The 26152-nt window shown below is 41.2% G+C and overlaps 1 protein-coding gene across 1 annotated transcript; it reads left to right on the top strand.

The window, feature by feature from the left end:
* On the top strand, positions 1–25850 carry T265_06439 (hypothetical protein; the record flags this gene model as incomplete). The annotated part of the gene is made up of 4 exons (XM_009171707.1): positions 1–285; positions 11305–11387; positions 17999–18064; positions 25479–25850. 4 exons carry the CDS (start codon positions 153–155, stop codon positions 25626–25628), a joined length of 432 nt encoding a protein of 143 aa, XP_009169971.1.
* Between the last annotated feature and the right edge of the window lie 302 nt (positions 25851–26152).

The following is a 26152-nucleotide window of genomic DNA, read 5'->3' as shown; positions in this document are numbered from 1 at the left end:
AAGGACCTTATTAACCTCGTGATAGGATCCAAATCCAGTTTAGTGATCGTATGGCTTATATTCCCCGTCGACTAGGTACTCTAAGCTGTTTGGAACACACCCCAGTTATTTTGCTACGTTAACTGGAACTGACATCAGACTCCACTGACAAAATGCCTTACCACGTTCATGTACTGATTCTGTTGTTATGCCTGTATTCGGTTCAAATGAGAGCATTCCCGTATCAACCTAGCTACCAAAACGATGGGATGCCAATAGTCTACAGAATGCCCAAGCGCCATTCAAGTAAGTTGGTTTCTCCACCGTTTATTTGCTTGCTGGTAAATTTTTCTTTGATTTACTCGCTCATTTTGTCGTTAAAATGAAACCATTTTCACGTCTCCGATGCAAGACAGTGTCACATAAGTTACAATGCCTAGGTGGAACATAGGTTGAAAGTAAAATTCTTTGTTGACCTGCAAGTGCAAGTGGTAATCCACTTGCACACTAATTACACAAACGTTCAGGCATGTTTGCAGATAGTCTTTACGGAAAAACAAAATTTTCGAAACTAGAATTTTTGTCGAATGAGAAGACCTATTCTGTAGTTATATTATCGTTATATTACCGTGTTATTATTATATACTACATTATATATATATTATATATTATATTATATATTATATATATTATTATATTATTCTGCAGTTATATTATTGGTCAGAAAATAATAATGGATAAATAACTGACAAGGCAATTTAAGGACTTGGGTCGATAATAGCTGATTGAAAACTTGTTTTGGTGAATAGCTTTTGGAAAATAGTAAAGCCTCGTTACTGTTTGATTCACTAATTCGCTGAGGCGTGAATGCGGTAGGTATTTTGTTCCTTCGGAATTTATTGAAACCAAAGTAGTCGCTACAGCACTTGAGACTTAATTGTTTTAAATGAGTCATAATTCGATCACGAGTAAAATTATAGGTAAGGGCTAACTGGTTTTCATAGACACAATGATCGCGACTTGATAGGCGGAGCATTACACAAAAGAGAGCTGTTTGTTCTAGACTACGTGAGAAATAGTCAAAAAATGACGTATGTTTAACGGAGATTATTTTGGAGCGAAAACGAAGTTAAAATGTGCATTATGAAATAGTTGCTGTGCTAGGATGCATGTGGTACTCTTGAAACATCCGAGATTCTGTAGGCCACATGACTGTCTATTGTTTGTTCGGGCAAGTTGAGTTGCACCACAGGAAAACATTACATCTTAGTGCCCCTAAGGAAACTACAAGTATTAGGCCTCAACTTTAGGGGAACTAGCATAAAACGTTGTCAACCTTCAGTGTTTTCCAGGAATCTCTCAAGTCGTTTTTTACCAAGCTATATTGTCCGTCAAAAAAGGCTCACCAGGATTTGGCAACCAATGCGATCAGTTGAGTATACTAGTTTACATGACAATTCTGTCAAAAACGCCCAGAAATTATCATTTCACTACGTGAAAAGCTGCCATTTTTGCACGAAGACTCTAAAGTGGGATTTTGGGATTTCGGCGTGATATCCAGTAAAGTCTCTGTAAGCTATTCAGTTCCAATGCCACACAACAGACAATAATTTGTTTGTTTTCTTTTGCGAAAAAAGTAATCTGATTTTGAACTGAACCTTCTTCAAAACAACTCATATTTGGTCGGCCACCTGCAAGAGTGGAAAAACTTCGGGATGATTTTTTTTGCGGTGTTTTTTAGGTTTGATCCATATCTGACCTGAGAACATTTTGTTTGGGATGTGGAAAAATTTCACTTCTAATAGCCCATCACCTCAAAAGGCTTTCCATAAGCATGGAACGAATAGTTCGGATAGGAAACCAAATAGTACAGGTCATGTAAAGGTATGCATTCGATCGCCAAATAAATTCGAGACTGATAAACTAAACAATTCAAGGTGTATCTTCCTTGCTTCCAATTTTGTTGGGATAGTTTAATGCGAACTTTCTGATAAGTACATGTTTTCCGGCCTATTGGCGCGTGCTTCAGTAAAATTCAAACATCAGCACAATTTTAGTCTCATCCAGTTGAGCTTATAAAAGGTTCACTCTATTGTAGTGAAATTTCAAGTAAACCAAGAAGGGATTACATATATGTGAGTTTGATGTTATTTGGAGAACACACTGGTTACACAAGGAACCTTATGAAGGTAAGACTTTGAGTATAATTTAACCTTTCCAACAAACATGCCTGGTGAGATTTTGTTGATCTTATTAATCCCAAAAACCCACCTACCGATTGGGAACATGTCTTAAATTAACAACTGTCAACAAACCAGCAGCATTGCGAATTTAAGGTGGTTCTGTGGGGACTATGATGTGAAGTTTACTGGAATCGGAGTTTCACTCGAATGAAACGCAATGCAAAGATTAGATAGCCAACAGCAGTACACAGCACAAACGTACTAAGTTATACAGAATAACCCACAGTCGGAAATATATTTGTGCCACTTTGTCGCCCCCGTAGAACTTGTTCTGGATCATACGCTTTCGGTGAATACGCAAGACGCCCACTTGTTTGTGCGTGACCAACGAATGCACAACGCATTAAAATACAAGTTGGTAGAACGATGTTCCATTCTTGTTCTTCTTATAGTTGTCAGGGTTCGTTTTCCCTGACTACCACCCGCTGCCCTTCATTTGGTTTCAACAGCAGAGTAACTGTCATATAAATACGCAGAGAATTGAATTCTGTATTTTCTAACTTAAAAAGTGATGTGGTTCTGGATAATAAAGCGGATAAATAATATTCTATGATGCGTTAGAAACGAATATCGCTCAGAAAAATAAACAAAAACATCCTTGGCTGATGAGCTCATTTGTCACGAACACAAAATATCTGTACTTTGATGTACGCTGACATCTATTATCCTAAGTTCACCAGGTTATTACTGCGAGATTATGTGATACCGAATGATTAAATAATGAGGGTTAGACTTACTAGAATAAATGCGACAAAGGGCTTTGTCCGCTAACAAGCGTCCTAAGTAATAACTTTTATCTAAGCTAACATAAATTTCTTCAAACCTTGAATAATGTCTACCATAACTACACAACGGCCGCGCACTTCGCACTCACAAATAGAGTTTGTTGCTACTAGCGTTTGTTCCACAATCTCATCGTCCTCTGAGAATAAAATCTGAAGAAAGAGTTCTTCACGAGGAATTACACTTTTGCTTTCAACATCGAAGCTACTTCGGATGGCTGATTCAAGGCCAGTGAAGGTCACATTCCACAAGCAAGTTTATTCAGTTTAACATGATCCTATCTATCAGGAAATCCTTCCCAAAAATACACAAAGCCAATGCTTCTGTTTCGCCTGCAACCCAGATCGGGAAAAGTAACTGGCAGAGAAGTCAGTCCAATCGTCTTTAGAACAGAGGAGAACTTTCTTTCCAGTTTTAATGCCTGCACGTAGCATACTTTCCAATTCGGAACAACTCCTTGTCTCATAAGAATCAATCTAATTTTATGCTTTTATCATACAAAACGTTGCGTTGAAGGCTATGTACAATCGATATGAATCATTCTGAATCGCCGTGGCCAGCTTAGCATAAAGGAGCTTTTCACTGTGTCTTACTTCTCCCCTCATTATCATTCCGTTACAAGAAACGCACGAAAGGTTAAAGGAATTCTTTGTAAAAGACTATGTGTGACGTAATCCATTCCTGTGTGTGGGATGTGAACCGGATATACTACCTGACCCACTACTTACCTCCGTCTCTAGAGAGTTGCTTCCCTAATGACATGGTCAGATTCAATCCGAGATTATTTTTGATAAACAGACTGAAGAATAAATGAGTAGACAGTTTCTTGTAGGCATTTAAGGAATCGCTGGATAGAGAACAATGCTGATTGGGCTTGAGGGCCTCTTGAGAAGATCATAGGACTGCGCAATCAAGACAATGAGTGCATCACCACGTGAGGCCTCGGACTCACTACAAGCTTTGGCCTTCTCCATCTAGGTATGGTGCTTCACAGGCATGCGCTGGTGGAATGGGTATTCGTGCTAATTTTTCACTTCAGATGAAACTATACCAGATGTTAACGTACTTCTGCTAAGCTCCAAGAAGCACAAAGCCTGGATTTGGGGCTGTCCTTCCAGTGTGAACCAAGCATAACATTTGTACCAAAACACTAGATCGACTATTTAAATAAGGGTGAAATGAGAAGAAATACCGGCAGGCTTGGCCTTAAAAAATCTCCGGGTTTACTGTGCGATACTACACCGTCGCATTGGTTAAACTCACGGAAAACTTATGGTCCTTCACACTCCCAAAAGGATTTCTTCATACAACAAGGCGTTATCGTTCATTTTATTAGCACAATATCTGCCATTTTTTAGGCGATCAAGTCCGTACCACGGTTATACTTGTCGTCGGTCGATGGTTTCCATTAACTTTTTATTGGCTGAGAAAATTGGTTTCTGAGGAAAGTGTATTTGATATTCTTCAATAGCGTAGCTTTGTACGGCACATGCCGTTTGTTCATTAGACCATAGATTGATGATAGGATTTCATCTCGTACATTGATTTCTCTTAGGCGAGATTGTAGCACTGTACTGACACCAGTGTAAATCAACGTAGATATCGCGTTTTGAAGCAGTCCTGACTAACAGTAGGGTCGATTATTTGTAGGGCACTTTTGTGGTCCATTGTGATCATACCGTTGGTGTAATTTACGACTCATCGTGACAAATGCTTCTGAATTCCATTGAAGTTTGGGTATGCGAATCGCAAAATTACCACATACAGGCTCATGTTTCAAATTTATCGTATATTGGTCTCTTAAAACTTTGAAGTTATAAAGGCCACTCTCAGTCATGAGGTAGAATCTCTTAAGAATGAAAAGTGGATCACCTGACCTAGTTAAGACTAGCAAAGTGTTTATGACCGGTGTAGTATTCTCATGGAGAAAAGTGGTCCCAATTTTAAAAGTAAAACCCACAGGATAGTCAAGCTGGCTGAAGTAGTAGTATAGTGACCGATTTTGTTGTCAGCTAATGTTCAGCTGAAAGCCTTCTGTTTGGGACCATTAGATAAATCCACTTAGTCTGTAGGTTGAACAGTTGTTCCAGACCCTCTTCGGAACCATTAGTGTGTGCATTTCCAAAAGTCGTGTGTCTGGCTGCACTGGATTGATTGTATTCAACTAGACTTGGTTGGCTTAGTGGACCAAGCTTTCAATGCAGCACGTTTATAATAAACAAGCCAAGGTAGTTTGGTTTGTGTCCCGTCTAAATGAATGGTTGGAAGAGTAAGGTAGTGAAATTCGACGAAGTGTCTTGTTGTCCCAAATGACTGTTTAAGTTACTCTGAGTCAGCTATTCTTACCATAATGCTGGGCTCCGTGTTGCTGCTAGCTGAAACTGAGCTTACACAAAACCCCTACAATGAAACTCCGACCAATGATACTAACGACTTTTTGCATTCAGTCGTTAAAATGAGGAGAAAAGCCGTTTCCTGCCAATCGGTAGCCACTGCACCGTCACTTGTATTAGTAGCGGTCAGATTCGTTTTTAATTGTGAAACCTCTAAGGATATCTTCTGTCTGTGATCTGGTCGGTGTAATTACCTTCATGCATATGGGATTATGTTTTAAAAATGATGTATACTTCCTCGATATAGCACGGAATTCTTTACTCAGGAAACTCCCTGACCACTTAGTTTTTTTACAATACCAAAGGGGCTCGACAAATGAATGAATATGGTCAGATGTGTGATTAAACAGGACGTGAATATTCGGGATTTTCCGTATTACCACCAACAAGAAACCACGAAAAAAACAAATTTAACGGTCGGGTTGTTTTCACCGAAGTAAATATTTCCTACATTATGTACTGAAAAAGTGCAAGCAGCGTGAAACAGGTGGGACGGTTAGAACACACTGGAGTAAGTTAGGAGATTCGGCACATCTGGACCTACTTAACTGAAATATTCCAAAGAGCCTCTGAGCTTAGCCCAATCATTAGCCAGATGTTTCAAATGAAACTTTTAGCGTTTGACATCAGCAACAACATGTGTTTACCATTGCATGTGATACTCTCACAAGGCGGACGATGGTATGTTAAGCGAGAAAATGTCTTCACGCTGTAGGCGACGTAAGCATTTTCTTGCGTGAGAACATTAGTTATCTGTTGGTTTTGGATGGAGAACTGTCAGAAAATTAATGAAGACCCATAACGGAACGTGTGACACAAAAATGCAATTTTCGCACTATGTAATAGAAGGTTGCTCGGTTTTCGGGGCTCTTTTAAAATTCAGTAATGTGACAATATGTTTGCTGGTGCCTCAGTGAAACATGACCTGGTAAAATGTTACTTCATACGTCTGTCAAAAGTAGAGTGCATTAGACGCCTTTGTTTTTGGTTAAAAGCATTCTTGGAACCGCTAACGGCCACTTCTAAGGGAAGGTGATCGAACTGCACTTTTCACCTGTTGAAAAATCTCTTGTTCCTGTTGTTACGCTGACAAATCACCAAAAAGTGAAGTTTATAGGGGTTGTTAACCTCAGTGCTGGTGTTACACATGGGTTCGAGATGGAGTTAAAAAACTGTTTGATTTTTGTCTCCATTCAGCAACCACTACAATAAGACTGAGGGGAGAAATGCAGTATTCATCTAGAAGCACCTTGCAATGGCGCTTTCCTTCTGAGATCCAGGGTCGCATCTATCATTTAATGCAGACGTATAACTTTTTCTTCGCCTGATTCTACATAGCATCTTGGAAACATATTTGGTCTGCTCGAATGCCTTCGACTGACTTCATTGGGTTTTTGCATACTTCCCATCAATACACCATGTCGTGGGTATCCTATTCTGAGTGAAATGCTTGAGAACCATATCCGGCACTTGTTATGTTCCACAAACTCCTGTTCCTCTTTTTGTAGCCATTTTGAGATGAAAAGTAATGGATATTGATGTAAATGGCTCCATCGCATCGCGCCATCTGTCAAGAATGCTCAATGCCTTCCAGAGTGGATAAATCTCGTGGAGTTTTAGGAAATTTTATTCCCAGAAGAATCGTTCTTGTTGAGTACTTCTAGGTAGCCGTGCCATAGGTGCGCTTGGCGTATATCATTTTTATATCATTCAGTCACATGGTCTCTGTTTCCGTCACTTGGATTCTACATTCGCGACACTACTTTGGAGACTGATTGTTTCTCTCCAGTTTTCGACCTTTCGATTCATGGTTGGAAGTTTAAAAAAACTACCTTTGTGGAGGTAGATTTATGAAAATCAACCTGTACCCACCCACAACCATCTCTAAAACAGTCACGGTTCTTTGGCAGACTTGCAGATGGCAGTAATGTGACGGCTTAGGAAAGCAATCCATCTGACAAACACTCGTGTGCCCAAAGTTAAACCGGAGGAGACTCGTGTTGCCCGGCCTTATATCAGTAAAACGCGGGATCGAGATAGCTCAGTGGCTAAGGAGGCAGTTTACGGACCGGATGGTCCGTAGTTCGTGTCCTACCACAACATCTTGAACGCTCTGTCTAGACTTGAGCGACCTAGCAGCTAGCTGCCCTCGTGTCAGCTTCCGTTGGCATGGTAGCTGGGCACCGAAGTGGTGCTTCAGCTCAACCATTATTATTTTTTTAATTTTTTCTCATCTGATGCTGAGCGTCTCTTGTTAGCTAAAAATTGGAAATGTTTGAACCCAAGGATTTAGGATTTTTGGTTTGCGCATTATGTCAAACAGGCTAAAGCCCAGAAACTCACTAGTAACAAATGTATCTCGATCGACGGTCCGGTTAATTTTGAGCCTCTGTGGGGTTTGATTTGACCAAGCTATGTTTCCTCGTTTAATATTTTTCACAAAATTCTATGTGTTCTGAACAACTTAAAGGACAACCTATAAAACGGATACCTAGAAATTAAGACTGTAATAAGTGAATCCACACCATCTCGACGTACCGAGAAGAATTCCGTCTAATGAGGAACAAATGTGTGAATGATCAAAGGCTTGGTCATATTGAATTCCGTCCTGTTTGGGACACAACAATTGGGTGAAGAACATTTTACAGTTTTATGATGCGATTGGGTTGTGGCATCACGGCTTTTTCTCGCAAAAGAGACACCCTGCAGATACCAATATTTTGATCAAATATTCCGGTAAGCTGAACAGAATTTCTAGTTTTGTGGTATTGTTTGTTGGTCAAGCAGTTCAACACTTTGCATAACTGAGTTGATTACTTGAATCGGAGTGTTTATTGTGTCAGCTACAGTAAGAAATGATGTCATCTGCTAAGCACAAAGTTACACATCAAAAATCATGTTTTTAAGATTATGTTAAGATTATGCTGAAGATTATGTTTTTAAGATTGTAAAGCATTCGCAGAAGAAAGAAAAAGCTTAAATTTCACGCAACCTTTTCTCCCGACTTCGTTTTCCAAAAAGGCGGATAAATTATAAAATTCCAGGAGGCTATTGTGCGCTTACCTTGAAACAACCAAAGCAGAAAATAATTTTTGCTTGGGTATGTAAACCAAACATCAGTGTACTGGATGAAACAAAAGTGTATATCCAGTAAGAGGTTGAAAGAGGATGACAACATATCTCGATAAGGTATTCACCGGCAGCACCTTAATCAAACATAAACAATCGGTACAACTTTTTTCATTCTAATAACCTTATGAACTGCAGTAGACTAGCAAGAGTTGCAAATGGTGAGCTCCCATATTGAAGAGTACTCATCGGGTGGAGTATTGGAAATGTGAAACAAAGAGCGACAAGTGAGGGTGTTCCCGTTTTATGATAGGCTGATTAGTTCTTCCAGATTTTTCTACTATAACACCGATGGACCCTTACTTAAGATAAGTGGTGTCATGTGCTATGCGCACCATCAACTCAAAGGCATTTACCCAATGTGGATTAAGCAGAAATCACTAAACAGTTGAATCCACAAAGTATGCGGAGGAAGGCCCAGGGACTGCATCAGCAAAACATGCGCCCTCAGGGATAGACAAATGCTACCTAATGTCAATCAGTAATCAGTTTGGTTTGCCGATCTGAACAAGAAATATACGTAAAGTAAAACCAGTCGAATGTAATAGACAAACTATGGTAATAAAAAAACATACAAGTGAATCATTTAATTTAATCCATTGTGGCAACAGTGCTGGAGACGCAAAACACGGACGCTACCAATGGAGAACAAAAGGAGATTCCATCATGTGGCAGCCTGAGTATCAAAGGTGATGTTCCAATTGGGCAAACAATTAACAGGTTGGAAATTGTTGAATTTGAATCAGGCGTTTTTTCCCTGGAAGGTTTCAATGTAGAATTGGAGTTAGCAAGATTTGCTAATATAGTACGCTGCTAATGTAGTACGCACAAACACTAACCCACCGCTACGCACCACTACGCTCCCTAATAACGCACTGATGGTGTCACTTCGATTGGTAATGAAATGTTTGCAACCAAATTGCCAAACTCAGCGAACAAGCCAACGACCAGTACGCTAGATTTAATCAGACGAATAAACTGCAATCGCATTCGGCCCAAGTAATACTTATGCGCTCAAGTTGTGCCGTAATTCTTATGGCTTATTCAAGGATTTTGCCTTCAGAACTTGGAGATTGGAGGATCGGGAAGTTCACTCAATGTAGAATGCCATAACTGTTTTGTTTTTTGTTGTACACCATGTATTTTGAAGGCATGTAAATGGTTCTAATATTATTTCTGAACATCCTGATTTGATAGAAATCTACTGACCGCCTGACGCAGGTACCTGTCCTGGCAAAAGGCTTCGAGTTCTCCCAATGTTGCTGCTTGGTGCCTAGTTAAATTTTGCGCAAAGTTTTTGTGAGCTATAGGAAAAATGTACACGAACGGTTTGACACCGAGAGGGCTGCCCCTAGAAATCAGCTACAGCACGTCGAAATAAAAGACCTCGTAACCAATCTCAAACAATTCTCTTTTTCAGACCTGGTTTAAACTACCAAAAAGAATTCCCACCGTGATGCCACCCTTCGACTTCCCCATGGAAGTTACCGACATGTTTTCTTCCCTCTTTTCCATCAGTATTTAAATTCAAATGCTTGTTGATACTATGTGATACTCTACCAGTAACATGCTAGAACTTTGTTTTCAAAGACAAAATGAAGCTGAACCTCGTTCCCATTTCATTGTGGGACGCGGACAAATAAACAGTCGAGAGTAGTTCGTACTTCAGAGCAACAGTAGAGTTCCGATGTCGAAATTAGCCTAATAATGAATGTTAATTTTATGTCCAACTTGTCAGCACTTTATGGTTTGATTTCGCCCTCAAATGACTAGCGACTCCTTCATTTTCCAAGGAGCACGTGGTTGCTTCTGTCTTATCGTTTTCTCGTGACGCGATAATTTGTGCTTCTTAGAAGCCTCCACATCTTGCAGCTTTTCCCATTCTTTTCTCTACATATTTTATGCGCAAACGTACGATCAAACGTGTGTAACTGATTCCATTAAAGTGGACGCCACCTGCAAGCGACAAAAAATATCCTCATTATACAGGCCGTCTCCACACACTGGTGCCCCAATTTAGAACCCGTGACACACCAGTTGTGTAGGCTTACTTTGTGTCTGACTCTAAACTGTCGGACATACCACCTTTGGTCTGTGTCCCATACGGCCTAACGTTCTTCACATATTCTCGTTCTCTTTAAATAAGACTAATGAACACGTTTCGGCCCAATACTGAACAAAAGCTTTGAATGTAAGCGTTTGCCAATACTGTACTACCCGGAAGACGAAAAATGTACACTGAAATGTTACGTCTCTGTAGGGTGCCACGTCCCTGAAGAGTGATGGAGCTAGGGGCACTGGTCTGCTGCAACGGGCATGGGATGCTAAGGTGTCAGAAGGTCCGCATTTTCCACTGCCAGTGTGTTCAACCATCCAGGGAGGTTTGCGGCGGTGAGCCTAATTCACCGGCGGACTGTGCTTGAAATACGCCAGGTTCATTGTTTGCCTCTAGATCGATTCGCCGTTATCAGAGTGGCTACGCTCGCAATGCTCCCAAATGAATTAGTAATGACACTTCTGTCGCATGAGGACCTGAGGATTTATTGAATAAAAAGAGTGCTAACTTCCAGTGAATTCAAATTACTCCACGAAATTTTTTGTTACTGTTGTGGTTACACCTCGAATATTCTTCGAACATTCAGTTGTAAAAAACTTTACTTCTTTGTGAGAAAGACATGCACCCAGGATAGCAACGTTTTTAAAAGACAAATCTGAGAACGATTAATAAATATTGTCTTTATTTTCAATTCCCTGTTTCCCTTCAAAAATGTTTTCAGTGCAACTCAAAGTATTCATCGAATGTCGAAGGGATTGTTCAAACAAATGTAACCACAGCCTTTTTGCATTCCTTTCCCACGAAGTAAGTGCAATTGGGAATGAAATATATCGTGTAGCGGTAGCATGTTTGTCGTTAGAACAATGCTACCTCAACTAGCTCAAGTCAATGGATAGAAACTGCATGTTCATTTTAATTCAGCGTTTGCGGATGAGATTAAACGGACCATGGATTGTGGTGCGCAAGTTATTTCTTCAGAAATGTATTGGTTGACAGCAACCCTAAATATTTTGACCATTTCTCCTATCCAACACTTTTCCTTTCGTGGAAGAATTCAGGTTTTAGACGTCAACAGGTCTTTAGAGCCGGTGTGATTATCTTTCAGATACAACCTAAACTAGATTACTGTCCGTACATAGCTGGAACGGAATCGATGCTAATCCATCTGCCGGAACTGATCAAGATGTTTAGCTAAGTCAGGAAGATGATCTCAAGTAAGATAATCAAAGCAAATTCTGAATAGCACAAATTACTAAAATATTGCTCTGTATGTGCAGAGTATTTTTAAACTGCTCCGAGATACGGCGGCTGAAGATAAAAGATTAAAACGACTATTTTAACCTTAAGTTTAATGCATTCTTCAGCCTGTGAACTACAAACTATCTGGGAAAAAATCCTACACCTTAAACGCTCCAAAGTTTGCTACAAAGCACATATTAACGCATTATCTTATTTTCTTGGATTTTTTTGCACGCTGCATGCTCAGACCCACAGATGCACGGAGCCATTACTTCATAGACCTTTACGATCTGCACTGTCAAAGACCGGTTCAGACACTTCCACTGACTTACTGATGACAAAATATGCAATTTTGTTTTACAAAGCATTGAAGGTTGCGATATGTTGAGAATTATTCGCAACTTGCAATATCAATTATGATAAGTCCGTCGTAAAAATATTTTGCAGTTTAATAGGGGATTTAGTCCTTGGAGTGGCACTAGTCTATGCCGGAAACCTCGGGGATGTCTGTAGTTTTTCCAGCCTTGTTGACATGGACTTTGTTCCAGAAAAAAAGGAATAATCCTACAAAACTCGGGTATCATACCCCCGATTTTTCCAGCAGCCAGCTGATGCCGAATCACGATACGCCATATGTTTGATTCAAGTGTATTGGTGCCTTTTGTGTGAGAGTCACTTGCAATACTGATCACCCATTCGTTGCTAAATAGTGCATTTTTCTATCGCTAAGCGGAATATCGAGGTTTTGATTTCACATGGATCTAACAATTCACAAAACTGATGAATCTCTTGAAGAGTGTATCTTGCCCTTCAACGTAGACTGGCTTTAATTGCAGCACATTGAATGGATAGATGAAAGCACAAACTCTGGAAGCATGGTAGACTCCCCAATTTCTTGGTCATTTCCACCAGCTAATTTACCCCGAAATGTAATCCACCCCAAGCATATGCATTTAAATTCTCTGTCAATCCACCAGTAATCTACCACCCATATGTCCAGCGTGAAACTCTCATGATCATTTGGAGTTCCTTATGTGATTTACACATGGTGGTATCTGTTTATACCTTCTATAAACCCAAGCACTGAAGGGTTTTAACTGAACCCGTGAAAATTTTGCCCAGGTAGAGAGTTCCAATGATAAACAATTAAAAACTCTTTAGGTCTTTCAATGTGTTTTTCATGACAATATCTCCCTATTTTCCACTTCTGGAGTATGATACAATGTTGGCTCCCATCACACCCCACCATTTGAATGTGTGAGAGGGAGAACTGAAGAAATACTCGTTGAAATCGGTGCAATCCATCATTTTGACACTTCTTGGAGGGAAATACACACCATAAGTTTGTTCATCCGAATTTCATTGCAGGTCAGCCAGTTTCATCTCCGATACTGGCCCGATTTCCACCAACAGGAGAAAGCATCTTTTCTTCAAGACGGTCATACCAAAAATATCAGCAAAACAGAAACACTGCGTAAAATATGCTCATATATGCGGAGGTCAGGGCTAATCTTTCTGTGAGGCCGGGTTACACTTTTATTCGTTTTACTTCAAGTCTTAAAGGGTGTCGTAGTCAACAAGCCTCTCGGAATGGATCACAAACGACGTGACGGTGTTTGTGGAACTATTGGCCTACTGAATACACTAAAAAAACTTTTTGACTAACGCTAAGAGAGCAGTACCTTTTAGAAGCATAATTCTTGAAGGAACGGTAATAAACCATTATTTAGAAGAGCCACTGTTGCTCTACCTATTCAGCCAAGTTTATTAAAACATATAGAACTCGTGAATGCTCTTCTGTACTCTGGCTGCGTACTAAGAAATTCTACGTAAGGTGGTAAATAACTGAGGGATTTGCACTGTCAGTCCCGATGTACATAAGTAATGAACAAATTAACAACCGTCTATAAAGTGACTACCTACCAAATTAAAGTGAATTGGATATCTTGAATCTTAGAATCTTGCCCCTCAGCAAGATTCCGCTGTCCCAAACCATTTTTTCGAAAAAGAACTGCTAATGAAATGGGGCCTTTTGCTAATAATTTGTCTCTGCTTATTAGGTTAATGTTCGAACTGTTTGAACCTAGGTGAAAAATGTCAAGGCATTTCGAGTAGCTACTCAACTAAACCACGAGGTGGCTCCTGCATAGTATATGTGCTTGAAGATCCACTCGAGTCCTAGATTAACACCTCATACTCCATCTGAGATTCGCAAAACAGACTTTGCAATCCTGTAGGCACGAAACCTATTGTTCTGTTTGCGAGTTCCTTTAAAATCATCGATATTAACTCCAATGATACTTTCTGGCTATTTCAGTAAAGGTGCTTCGAACGCCAAACATGGTGAGGAAATTCTTAAGGTTCGACCGTGTAGCTCTCCTACAAGTGAACTCAATCTGTGCCTGAAAAACCGAGAAACAACCTACATCTGTACTATTTTAGTAGCTGAGAATGATCACACGAATCTCATCGTTTAAACTCACATCAGTCTATATGGAACAAAAAGTTGAAGGATGAGTGCGTGCGTTGTGCTAATGACTTATCAACCATCCGTGGCCGACTGTTGAACCTCCAAACTCCTCGTCGCAAAGACTGAAGATGTGTGCACAGCGTATGTAATCCAATATGAATCAATAAGCCGACGGCGCTTCTCAGCAGTCCGTCTTTTCGGCATGAATTGAATTCACCCACTCAGTTTATTGCATAAACACTTGTTTCCTATAATGACTTTAGAAAAAAAGCATAATAAGTGAAAAGCGCAGTTTTATGGCTTGGGGCTCCACTGATGTGTTCTCTCCTTCCCTTCAAGCAATCTTTTCCTAATTTCCCAAGACGCACATCAAATGGAGTCGTCTGAAATCTCTTCTTCTAACATGATGCGCGCCAAAACTGGATTGCCCATTTTGGACGCTGAAGTTTGATGATCGGCGGATGCGAGAGTTTCTGACTGGATGGCGTGGAAACACATACTTTATGGAAGCTTTCTCAGCTGCCGGCATCCTTTTCTTAAAGCGACTGTATATGAGTAAAATGAATGTCTTACCCCAAGAATAGGCATTCGACTTCCGCCTCACTACTGAAACTTGTAGCATAAGCGAAAAATCTGACGGCCTTAAATGTGGCCAAATGGGTGGATACAAAGATTATATCGGTTGTGTTGTAACCTAGGTCTATAATGGGAATTCTCTTAATCTAGCGTTGATGAGCTTCCTTTTAGGTGGACTGGAGAATCATCAGTAATGCTCAATATTCCATGTCCGCATCAATTTTTCAAGGTCGTCTTTGTGCAAAGTATGCATGGTTCGCAAGCCCTCACCAGATTCACGGACTCGTGACTAGCCAATTATAGTCCTGTTTGATATCGCGTGTTTCCAAAGTATTAGTTCTCAAATTATAAGCGATAATGGGGCACTAACTGTTCAGCTGAAAAATCCTTTTATTAAACCGCTGCCGTGTTACCCGAAAGAAGCAACATGGCTGACCTATTGCTAGGTTTCCCAAGTCCAAACAGGGGGAGTAGAGATGCCCGGATTGGTTTCGAACCACGAACTCCCGGGTCGGTAAGATCACGCCTTAACCACTGACTCGTTTCCAGGTCAATTAATTCCTGAATTCTCTATGCAAAGATACATCCTTTTCTATGTTCCCAGAATAAGACGAATTTCGCTCTGATTTCTGTCCTATTAAGCACCTTCCAATTTTACACACCGGTTGAACCTGTTTGACTGTAGGTAAATAAAATTCTTCGTTTACTGACCTGATCATCACCAGGCCTACAATCAACACAAAAGAACACAGACCTCAACGCAACAAAGATCACAAACGGGCCAATAGATTCACTAAATTCGTTACAATTCAAGTAGCCAATCACGTCAGAAGTTAGCAGATATCCTTTGACGGATATATAAACACACGCAGTCAAGGAAGAAGTACCCAGCCAACCGCGCACTGATGATGTCTCCTCGTATGGTGACGAAACGTTTGCAAGCCAATTGCCAAGCTCGGCGAACAGATCAACAGCCACCTGATCAACAACCAACAATGCTACGTGTTTACCAAAAGAATGACTGCGCGATGTTTTTTTTTCGTATTTTTATACCCAGTCTATCTGCCTTCCGTAATTTTCTGAGTCGGACGTCAACCGTTTTAGTTAAGGTTGATGAGTAACTGTCAGAACCAATCAGTCAACAAGATAAAGATCCTTTCGGTAAAAGACTATATTTCATTCAAAATTTGAAGTTTGAACAGATATGGTTATCAACTTATTTTATCTATCTTTCTTATCTGGTATGTTGCATACAATGGTACGTCACCCTCCTTACACTCTCAATACAGACTAAGTGGATTGTGTGTACTGTTCGGTGATAAACAGCACTCATGCTATGCTAAGCCAAACACTTACCCAGTATATTTTGAAGAAAACTTCGAATAGTTTGCCGGAGACCTAAATTCGTTTTCTGTCAGTTAGTTCACTTGGTCATTTAGAACTTACTAAACTCCGTACCTCAGTAGTTCTCTACACTTCCTCCGAACTTTGGCAGATCAACCGAGTGAATCAGTAGAATATTATTCTAGCCTGTGCCTATGTGGTCAGCTCCCCTCAGTTACCATGGATGACATCAAATAGGGTTTTGAAAGACAAAGAAAATTTCTTTTCGTTTGAAACGGAGTCATATTTCAGGTGGCTAAATATTGTATCTGACGCAGTTGTCGTTCGCACTTTGTCTGTCAGGGCTCTGCACGTGACGGGTTAATTAAAACGAATTTGGTTATGATAATATGGCCGATAAACCCGCAGATTGACATTTCTTCATTCCGAAGTTTAAGTAATCAGCTAGATGTGACCGAGGTGGGCGAAACAAGTGACTAGTTAGATTCCCTGCTTAGTGATAGCACTTGATGTGAGGAGATGGCGTTCAAAGTATGGTTGAAGAATTGCGATGTTTGCTTGAATACGATTTTCCTTTCCAGAAGAAACAAGCAGTAAGTGAGGCAGTTATACTTCTCGTTTAAAGTTGGGCGCTTCAGCCCTCTGTTCAACATGAGAAGTTTAATCACCTGTAGAGCCAGGACGTGCACTGAATCTTCTGGCCAAGTGCGCAACTCAAACATGAATACACCCGTTTTTTCGGAAGCAATGTTCTAGCTGTCTTCCAGAATGCCACTCTACTGAAAGTATCTGCAGCACGCTTGCCTCGCATGTCAGACGCTTTGAATTCTCTCGGCATGGACAAACCTCTCCAATCGGATCAAAACTTGGGTTCAATGTTGCTCTCTTCGGGCTGTTTAAAGCAAAACCTTTCAATCCTCGCGATTCTTCAGTATTTCAAAGCATTGGACTCACTGAAATTCGGACCAGATCTTTGTTTTCTTTCAGTGGGTTTTATTTGCGCCAGACAGTGGCAATTTTCGCACTACTCAGATAAGTTTCATGAGTATCCAGAAGCGCATGCAAATCTCTGCAATCGGCAAAGGACACTGTGACCCTCTGCTCTGATTTGAGGTCTAATCGAATTCGTGTAGTTTTGTGGTGCTATAATTTTATTGTTCATAAAACGGATTACATCGGGCTTGCAATTGTGACTTTTGTCATATTCTAAGGATTCTAGTTACTGTAGAAGTTGAGGTACCTACACTATGCAAATTCACCTATGACCTATGTGGATCTCCAGTAACCGCTGATAGATTGATGCTCGACTTGTGTCGGTCAAAAGCGACCTGGAACTTGGTGACTCCTGGCTGCTTCATTTGCCTAATTCGACAAACACACTCACTCTAATGAAGATATTCCCCTCAAAAATGTTTCATAAATAATGAAGTTTTACGATCAAGTGACGAAGCCGTAATTATTATTTCCCACACTATTGATTAACAATCAATGTAAGGTGAAAAGTGCTGACAGGAAGTTGCTTACTTTTCAGTCAATGCATGTTCGACGGCTGAAATGTTTTCTCATTGGGTGGTCGATTTCGAACGCATGGTTGACTCGTTACATTTTTTAATATATTATTTTTTTTATCCCTGGGGGAGAATCTGTGGATACGTTCCCGCAAAATACACATGTGCAAAAATGCATTCAATCAACATCCAACACACAGACACAATCTGCCAGTCCGTCACGTTATACCGGATTTTCCGTTTTGTTTACTAATGCCAAACCTATCGGTTTTTTTCAGAATGAATGCTTCACCTGCCTTCTCGAATGTATGTCCGCTTTCATGCAACAAGCCGAAAAAGTTGGGGTGAGTGACTTTGTACTTCGTTACCATACTTCCATCTGCACCAAGCTATTCGCCCTAGTAGTGCACTATTCATGTGCTTCCAGGAGGAGTGTACACACATGTGGAAGCTGCGGCGCCATGTTTTATGGAATCGGATGTTTGGGACGCGGCTCGATTTCAAAACCACACGCGTGCACACGCACCTAGATGTGCACGAAGGATTCTGCTTTGTAAGAGAATAATTTACTGCCTAGAGTGAATAGACAACAATGCAATGTAGTTTTGACCACACCATGTTGTATTTGTTGCAAACAGGGGCGGTGTTGTCTACTGCAGGTAAGACCCCAGGGCTTATCAGTTGAACGCAGGCTCTGTCAACGTAGGGCTGGATGATACTGTTCTATTTAAACGATAAAGTTGGTTAGTTACACTCAGCCAGTTCTCTGTTTTGACCGATTGGGACGCTCAGGTGAATATCATCAGCTCGTATTTGAACTGACCAAATTTAGGTTGTTGGAATTTTACCGGGATACTGGTTATTCGTAGTTGCTCAGATCGCCGTGGTTGATCTTTTGGTAAAAACTTGTTCATTAATCGAGCGGACGCGTTAATGTTGCAGTTCCTTCTAATGAAAGTTATGTCATGCGCAGGTGACTTGAAAGCTTTGATCGGTCATACGAAATACACAACCGATTTCCCTCATAGTTGGGTTTCGTCTTGAGTGGCCAACGTTTCATTCTGTCTTCTGGAAGTGGTTGGATCCCAAATCAAAGCTCATCTCAGGGCAGTGATCAAACTACGGTCCGTGAAATATTCGTGATGCACAACACACCTAGGATTTTATTTCTCAGGGGCAGTAAAATTGTATCCAATTTTTGTCAGTATTGAGAAAAGGCTTATAGGCCAAATCGATCAGTTCGACTCTTGCAGTAAAAGCATATGAACGTTCTTGTTGTAATTAAAGAGACTGAGGACGGTGGATTTCAGTAAGCTACTTGCATTTGTTAAACTGAAAAATGAAGGAACCAATATAACTGAGCAAAAGCTTATTTTGATCGAAGCTGTATGAATATCAACCACGAGGACAAAGTGACCAAGACAAGCTTACCAGTATTGCTTTGCCGATGTTCGTCGCTGATGCAGGGACAGCAATGGCTTGTCTGATTTGGCTTTCAATGACCACATAGAGCTCAATCAGCTTTCGGTGTAACGATGGGCAGGATTGATGGTTTGTGTGGGACTGTCACTTAGTTAACTGACTAAAGTAAAATTTTGTATTTAAGCCCATATGACACGTAGATGTAAGAGATAGCAGGGCACGGTTGGGCTGACTCCTTGAGGAGCGACCTTGACAGATAATGTACTCGGTTTTTGGTACTTGCATGGTGAAACAGTTTAAAGACCATAAGTTGAATATATGGGTGAGCCGTGGGAGGAAATTGCTTCAGTTGGTGCAATGTGCATTCCATGCCTAGATTCTATAGATGAAAGATTGGTTACTCAAATAATCTGCCTCTATCTTTCTGGCGCAGTTAGGATGGTTCGTATTTCTCGGATAAATCAGGAGTTATTTGATTGAAATGATCCGGACAACGTAATTTCTGCAGTCGGTTACCTACTTTTAGCCAATTTTGTTAAGAAAGTACGGAATCTGATTCTAAACTAGTTAAATGGTTTTTCTTTGGTCAGTAATTCACAGCTGTCACCTATATTCACTTGCAAATATTGTATACGTTGCACATATTGTTTACTCACTTTCTGGTTTACTAGTCTCTTTGGTGAGACAATCATAGTGTGATTTCCTACAGTCTCCTCAATAACCCAAGATAACCCAGCAAGCATACAACAAGTCTACCCAATCAGGAAATGTGCAATAAAAATTTAGTCATCATGAGTTTTACCTCGCTTAACACTTATCCACCCTCATATGTGGCCACAGATTCTAAGTTACTTCATCGAACACCATAAGGTCCAACTTGGCTAACTAAGAGACGAACGGACATCTAATTCTATTCTGCGGAAGATGTGAAACAGTTGAGGACATATAGGTGCATTTAATCTCGATCATTTTGTTTTTGACACAACTGTTTATTAACAAGAACAAGGTCTTGCAAAGGGATTGCCAATATCCCCAGTCTTAGCTAATATTTATATGGAAGACTTCGAACAAACAGTCTTGGCCGGATATCATTGTCTTCCGAAAGTTTTTCGGCATTATGTTGACGAAACCTTTGTCGCAATTAAACGGGACAACGTGAACAGCTTCCACGACTAGCTCAATCATTTAAATTCCCACATCAAGTTTAGCAAGGAGGTAGAGTCCACCTTAAGCGCATTACCCTTCCTGGACTGTATGACAACATAAAAGTGTGGAAAATTTAACAGTACTATCTATCAGAAACCAGCGGACACAGGAACCGTATTAAACTACTCGTCAGCAAACCAAAAGTTCGTGTACACCAGCATGGTCTCACCATTATCTGGTCGAGTCAGAGCGCTGTGCACAGAAGTGGTCGATCGAACAGTGGCTCAAATCCAGATTGCCAACAGACTTCAAGAAATAGGCTATCCAGTGAGTTTGATTAGGGGCAGTCAAGAAGGATATTGGCTCCGTTAGCTAAAGCCAGTGGTGAATTGATTTGCACAGCAGTCATTCAATATAAAGCAGGAACATCGGAGGTCATTCGGAGACTTCTGAACTTAACCAACATTTGACCGTACATTTGACCGTACATGCCTTAGACACAGGACATTCACACCACAATGGCGGTGGGAATTACCAAGCATCACATCGTGAATAGAAACGAGGCTGTGAAACTGGCAAGCACATGGAAAGCGGTCTTAGAAAAGTCGAGTTGTCACGTGACTGTGTGTGGTTGTCAATTCATGTAGAATCATTAGCAAAAACGAGGGGAGGTGAGGTGGAAATCCCAACCCGACCAAAGTTCACAGAATCCCCTTTCCTTACACAGCTAGCTCATTAACACATGCGGACAAAAAGTGCACACGACTTTCAAGAGGATCACCATGTGGACCAAGCTGGAAGAAGTGGACCAGCTTAACACATGGTGACCCACCCTAACACACAAAACCCCCTGGCCGACACCTAACACTGATTTAGCTAGACTGGCTGGTTCCCCTTCTGGCTTAAATCTCGACGAACGTCGTAGCGTAGTCACTTGGCCTGACGAAACTTTTGTGTCAAAAGCTAAACGTTGCCTAGCAACAAAACTACTGATTGTTATCAGAATTTTAGGAAAACGAATGTTATTTTTTTATTTCAAAGATCTTCCCATAAACCGACTAGCGCGATTGTCAGTGGAAGTTCTAGTAGATATTCTTATTGCTAGTATGAAAGAGGAAACAACAAACAACGCCCAGAGGTTGCCCTCTGGGCGAATTTCGCGGATTATGGTTTGATGATTACTAGTACTCACAAAGACGAAGAGTGAGGGAGAGTTTATTGAACCTCCTGCGAAACCCTAATATCTGGGTGTACAGCATAGAACGAATGAGAGCATAGCATTTCAGCGTGGGTTAGAAGATAGTACCGTACTTAGAACCATCTACTGCAGCTTTTCATGGAGTGACCAAACTTGTACTTGACAAGTTTCATCCCAGTAAAATAGAAACGCGGTTTGGAGCGCACTATGTATCACGGACCCTGGAAGGATCTTCTCACATGAACTAGACAAATAAGGGATGATCGTTCAGCTGTAACTCCTTGTCAGTGCCTGGTTGCCACGCCATTTGAAGGTATACTTCCAGGTTGGCCGATTCTAGACAGAGAAGTCGAGAAACAGGGGTCGGGTTCGAACCGCGAACCTTCAGCTCCGTAAATTCACGCTATAACCATTGAGCCATCTCGCCCCCACTGAACTATACAACCTGATATTGGCCACCTAGATGAACTATTTCCCCCAGATGTTTATTCCCAAACGCTGGTGTGAAAAGTCAACATCCAACGCTCAAATGCCACCATCATCCGATTCATCCGAAGGCCTGAATTTGTCCGATGTCTACTTTTTAACGGCGATATCAATGAACTAGTAAGATGCAGACTACCATGTGTCTTTCAACGCATATACTACGGTACAAGGTCAGTTTTGCTCCACAGATGCAATCGAACTGCTGTTGTGGCAGACCAACTATCAATCTCTTTGGTGAGACAATCATAGTGTGATTTCCTACAGTCTCCTCAATAACCCAAGATAACCCAGCAAGCATACAACAAGTCTACCCAATCAGGAAATGTGCAATAAAAATTTAGTCATCATGAGTTTTACCTCGCTTAACACTTATCCACCCTCATATGTGGCCACAGATTCTAAGTTACTTCATCGAACACCATAAGGTCCAACTTGGCTAACTAAGAGACGAACGGACATCTAATTCTATTCTGCGGAAGATGTGAAACAGTTGAGGACATATAGGTGCATTTAATCTCGATCATTTTGTTTTTGACACAACTGTTTATTAACAAGAACAAGGTCTTGCAAAGGGATTGCCAATATCCCCAGTCTTAGCTAATATTTATATGGAAGACTTCGAACAAACAGTCTTGGCCGGATATCATTGTCTTCCGAAAGTTTTTCGGCATTATGTTGACGAAACCTTTGTCGCAATTAAACGGGACAACGTGAACAGCTTCCACGACTAGCTCAATCATTTAAATTCCCACATCAAGTTTAGCAAGGAGGTAGAGTCCACCTTAAGCGCATTACCCTTCCTGGACTGTATGACACATAAAAGTGGTGGAAAATTTAACAGTACTATCTATCAGAAACCAGCGGACACAGGAACCGTATTAAACTACTCGTCAGCAAACCAAAAGTTCGTGTACACCAGCATGGTCTCACCATTATCTGGTCGAGTCAGAGCGCTGTGCACAGAAGTGGTCGATCGAACAGTGGCTCAAATCCAGATTGCCAACAGACTTCAAGAAATAGGCTATCCAGTGAGTTTGATTAGGGGCAGTCAAGAAGGATATTGGCTCCGTTAGCTAAAGCCAGTGGTGAATTGATTTGCACAGCAGTCATTCAATATAAAGCAGGAACATCGGAGGTCATTCGGAGACTTCTGAACTTAACCAACATTTGACCGTACATTTGACCGTACATGCCTTAGACACAGGACATTCACACCACAATGGCGGTGGGAATTACCAAGCATCACATCGTGAATAGAAACGAGGCTGTGAAACTGGCAAGCACATGGAAAGCGGTCTTAGAAAAGTCGAGTTGTCACGTGACTGTGTGTGGTTGTCAATTCATGTAGAATCATTAGCAAAAACGAGGGGAGGTGAGGTGGAAATCCCAACCCGACCAAAGTTCACAGAATCCCCTTTCCTTACACAGCTAGCTCATTAACACATGCGGACAAAAAGTGCACACGACTTTCAAGAGGATCACCATGTGGACCAAGCTGGAAGAAGTGGACCAGCTTAACACATGGTGACCCACCCTAACACACAAAACCCCCTGGCCGACACCTAACACTGATTTAGCTTGACTGGTTGGTTCCCCTTCTGGCTTAAATCTCGACGAACGTCGTAGCGTAGTCACTTGGCCTGACGAAACTTTTGTGTCAAAAGCCAAACGTTGCCTAGCAACAAAACTACCGATTGTTATCAAAATCTCAAGAAAACGAATGTTATTTTTATTTCGAAGATCTTCCCATAAACCGACTAGCGCGACTGTCAGTGGAAGTTCTAGTAGATATTCTTATTGCTAGTATGAAAGAGGAAACAACAAACAACGCCCAGAGGTTGCCCTCTGGGCGAATTTCGCGGATTATGGTTTGATGATTACTAGTACTCACAAAGACGAAGAGTGAGGGAGAGTTTATTGAACCTCCTGCGAAACCCTAATATCTGGGTGTACAGCATAGAACGAATGAGAGCATAGCATTTCAGTGTGGGTTAGAAGATAGTACCGTACTTAGAACCATCTACTGCAGCTTTTCATGGAGTGACCAAACTTGTACTTGACAAGTTTCATCCCAGTAAAATAGAAACGCGGTTTGGAGCGCACTATGTATCACGGACCCTGGAAGGATCTTCTCACATGAACTAGACAAATAAGGGATGATCGTTCAGCTGTAACTCCTTGTCAGTGCCTGGTTGCCACGCCATTTGAAGGTATACTTCCAGGTTGGCCGATTCTAGACAGAGAAGTCGAGAAACAGGGGTCGGGTTCGAACCGCGAACCTTCAGCTCCGTAAATTCACGCTATAACCATTGAGCCATCTCGCCCCCACTGAACTATACAACCTGATATTGGCCACCTAGATGAACTATTTCCCCCAGATGTTTATTCCCAAACGCTGGTGTGAAAAGTCAACATCCAACGCTCAAATGCCACCATCATCCGATTCATCCGAAGGCCTGAATTTGTCCGATGTCTACTTTTTAACGGCGATATCAATGAACTAGTAAGATGCAGACTACCATGTGTCTTTCAACGCATATACTACGGTACAAGGTCAGTTTTGCTCCACAGATGCAATCGAACTGCTGTTGTGGCAGACCAACTATCAATATCAGCTTCCCCAAACCCCATGTCATTTGTCGCCCAAAGTCCTGGTGTTTGACCACCAACTTGGACAGAACGTAGATGCACTTTCAACTGAAGATGACTGAATATAAACCGGCACACGTGAGGGGGCTTGCGAGCTGAATCTATCTGCGTCTGACATAAATCAGGGGTCGCCCATACACCGCCTGAACCATTCATCACCCTTTGTTTAAACACAGACTTTAATGTTACCACAACAGTAGCATGCAGAACTGCTGAGACCATCGCCATGGAGAGATGATAACCGGAATCACGTAGGTAAAATCACCATTTGTCATCAACAGTAAACCTGTTGATTTCTTAAGGGAAAAAATCCAGTGAGGCAGATAAGAGTATTCTAGCAGTCTGTGTTGTCTTCACTCAAAATAGAAGTTTCTTGTGTGAATGAATGCCTAATTTTATAAACACTACAGTATCCAAGTCATAAACGACGACTGGTTAGCCAACGAATGATCTTTGGAGAGCATGGTGCCAGCCAAGTATGGCGACATTGATAAATATGAACACGAAACCAACGCGATCGTAGATTGCACTCTTCTGAACGAAAGCCCAAAGCGTGATATTCCAGAATTTTGCACTTTCTGCCCACCTAGCCACCGGTGTTGTATCATATCGGCACATTGTTACACTTTTTCATACCGAGCCCTCAAGGTTTGCTCAAGATAGTGGATTAATGTGTTTTTAAAACAACTACCAATTGTCTACTACATTCGGTTGCATTCCCTAGCCCTATATGTGACCAAGCATCTGTTGCGTCCTAGTTGGATTCTGAGATAGATTTTATGAGTATATCCAGTTCGACGACGTTTTTCTGTCCTTCCTATTTCTTGAGTAAACATTTCTTTACCCGATCGTTCCAGATCCATTTTAGTCAGATAAAGCGTGGTCGAGGGAATGGCGGGGCAAACGGAAAAATGTCTGACAGTCTATACGCCCCTGGTGATGAATCCCGTCGACGTCGTCTAAGGCACAACCTGTACCACAATGAACCAGGGAAAAACGAAGCCTAACATGAGGAAGGCCAATCATTCACCAATGCGCTTATTTAGAGAATTATATCCCTGCCAGTGGATTGTATGTTGTTCTACCGATTGTCATGAAAAACTTGTACCCGTTTTTTATGATGTCTGATTCATACATAGTTGTGCTGATTTTCGGTATATACGGCAATTCTTTGCTTCTGGCAACACTTGTTTCGTAATCCCCATTCATATAACACTACCTCACCCAAAGGACTTTTAAATACTTGCGTTTATTAGCAATGTGGGGATGGTAAAACTAAACTCTATGTACAGGTCTCTCAGCTCATCAGCCGTCCTCTTTCCGAAATTGTCCTATTGTAAAGGTCCATTTTCTCAAGATAAATGAAGTACATTCGAGATGTATTGTTGGTTAGGTAGGGTCTTTCAGCTGTAGAGCTCTATGGAAAGATACCGTGTTACCCGAAAGAATCACGAGGGCTGAGATAGAGCCAGATAGAGCAAACCAACTCAGGAGCGGTCGAGATGTCGGACATTCCGATCAGTAAATTTAC

The sequence above is a fragment of the Opisthorchis viverrini genome, assembly GCF_000715545.1.
Source record: "Opisthorchis viverrini unplaced genomic scaffold opera_v5_137, whole genome shotgun sequence".
Lineage (NCBI taxonomy): Eukaryota > Metazoa > Platyhelminthes > Trematoda > Opisthorchiida > Opisthorchiidae > Opisthorchis > Opisthorchis viverrini.
This window is presented reverse-complemented; position numbering and strand designations above follow the sequence as displayed.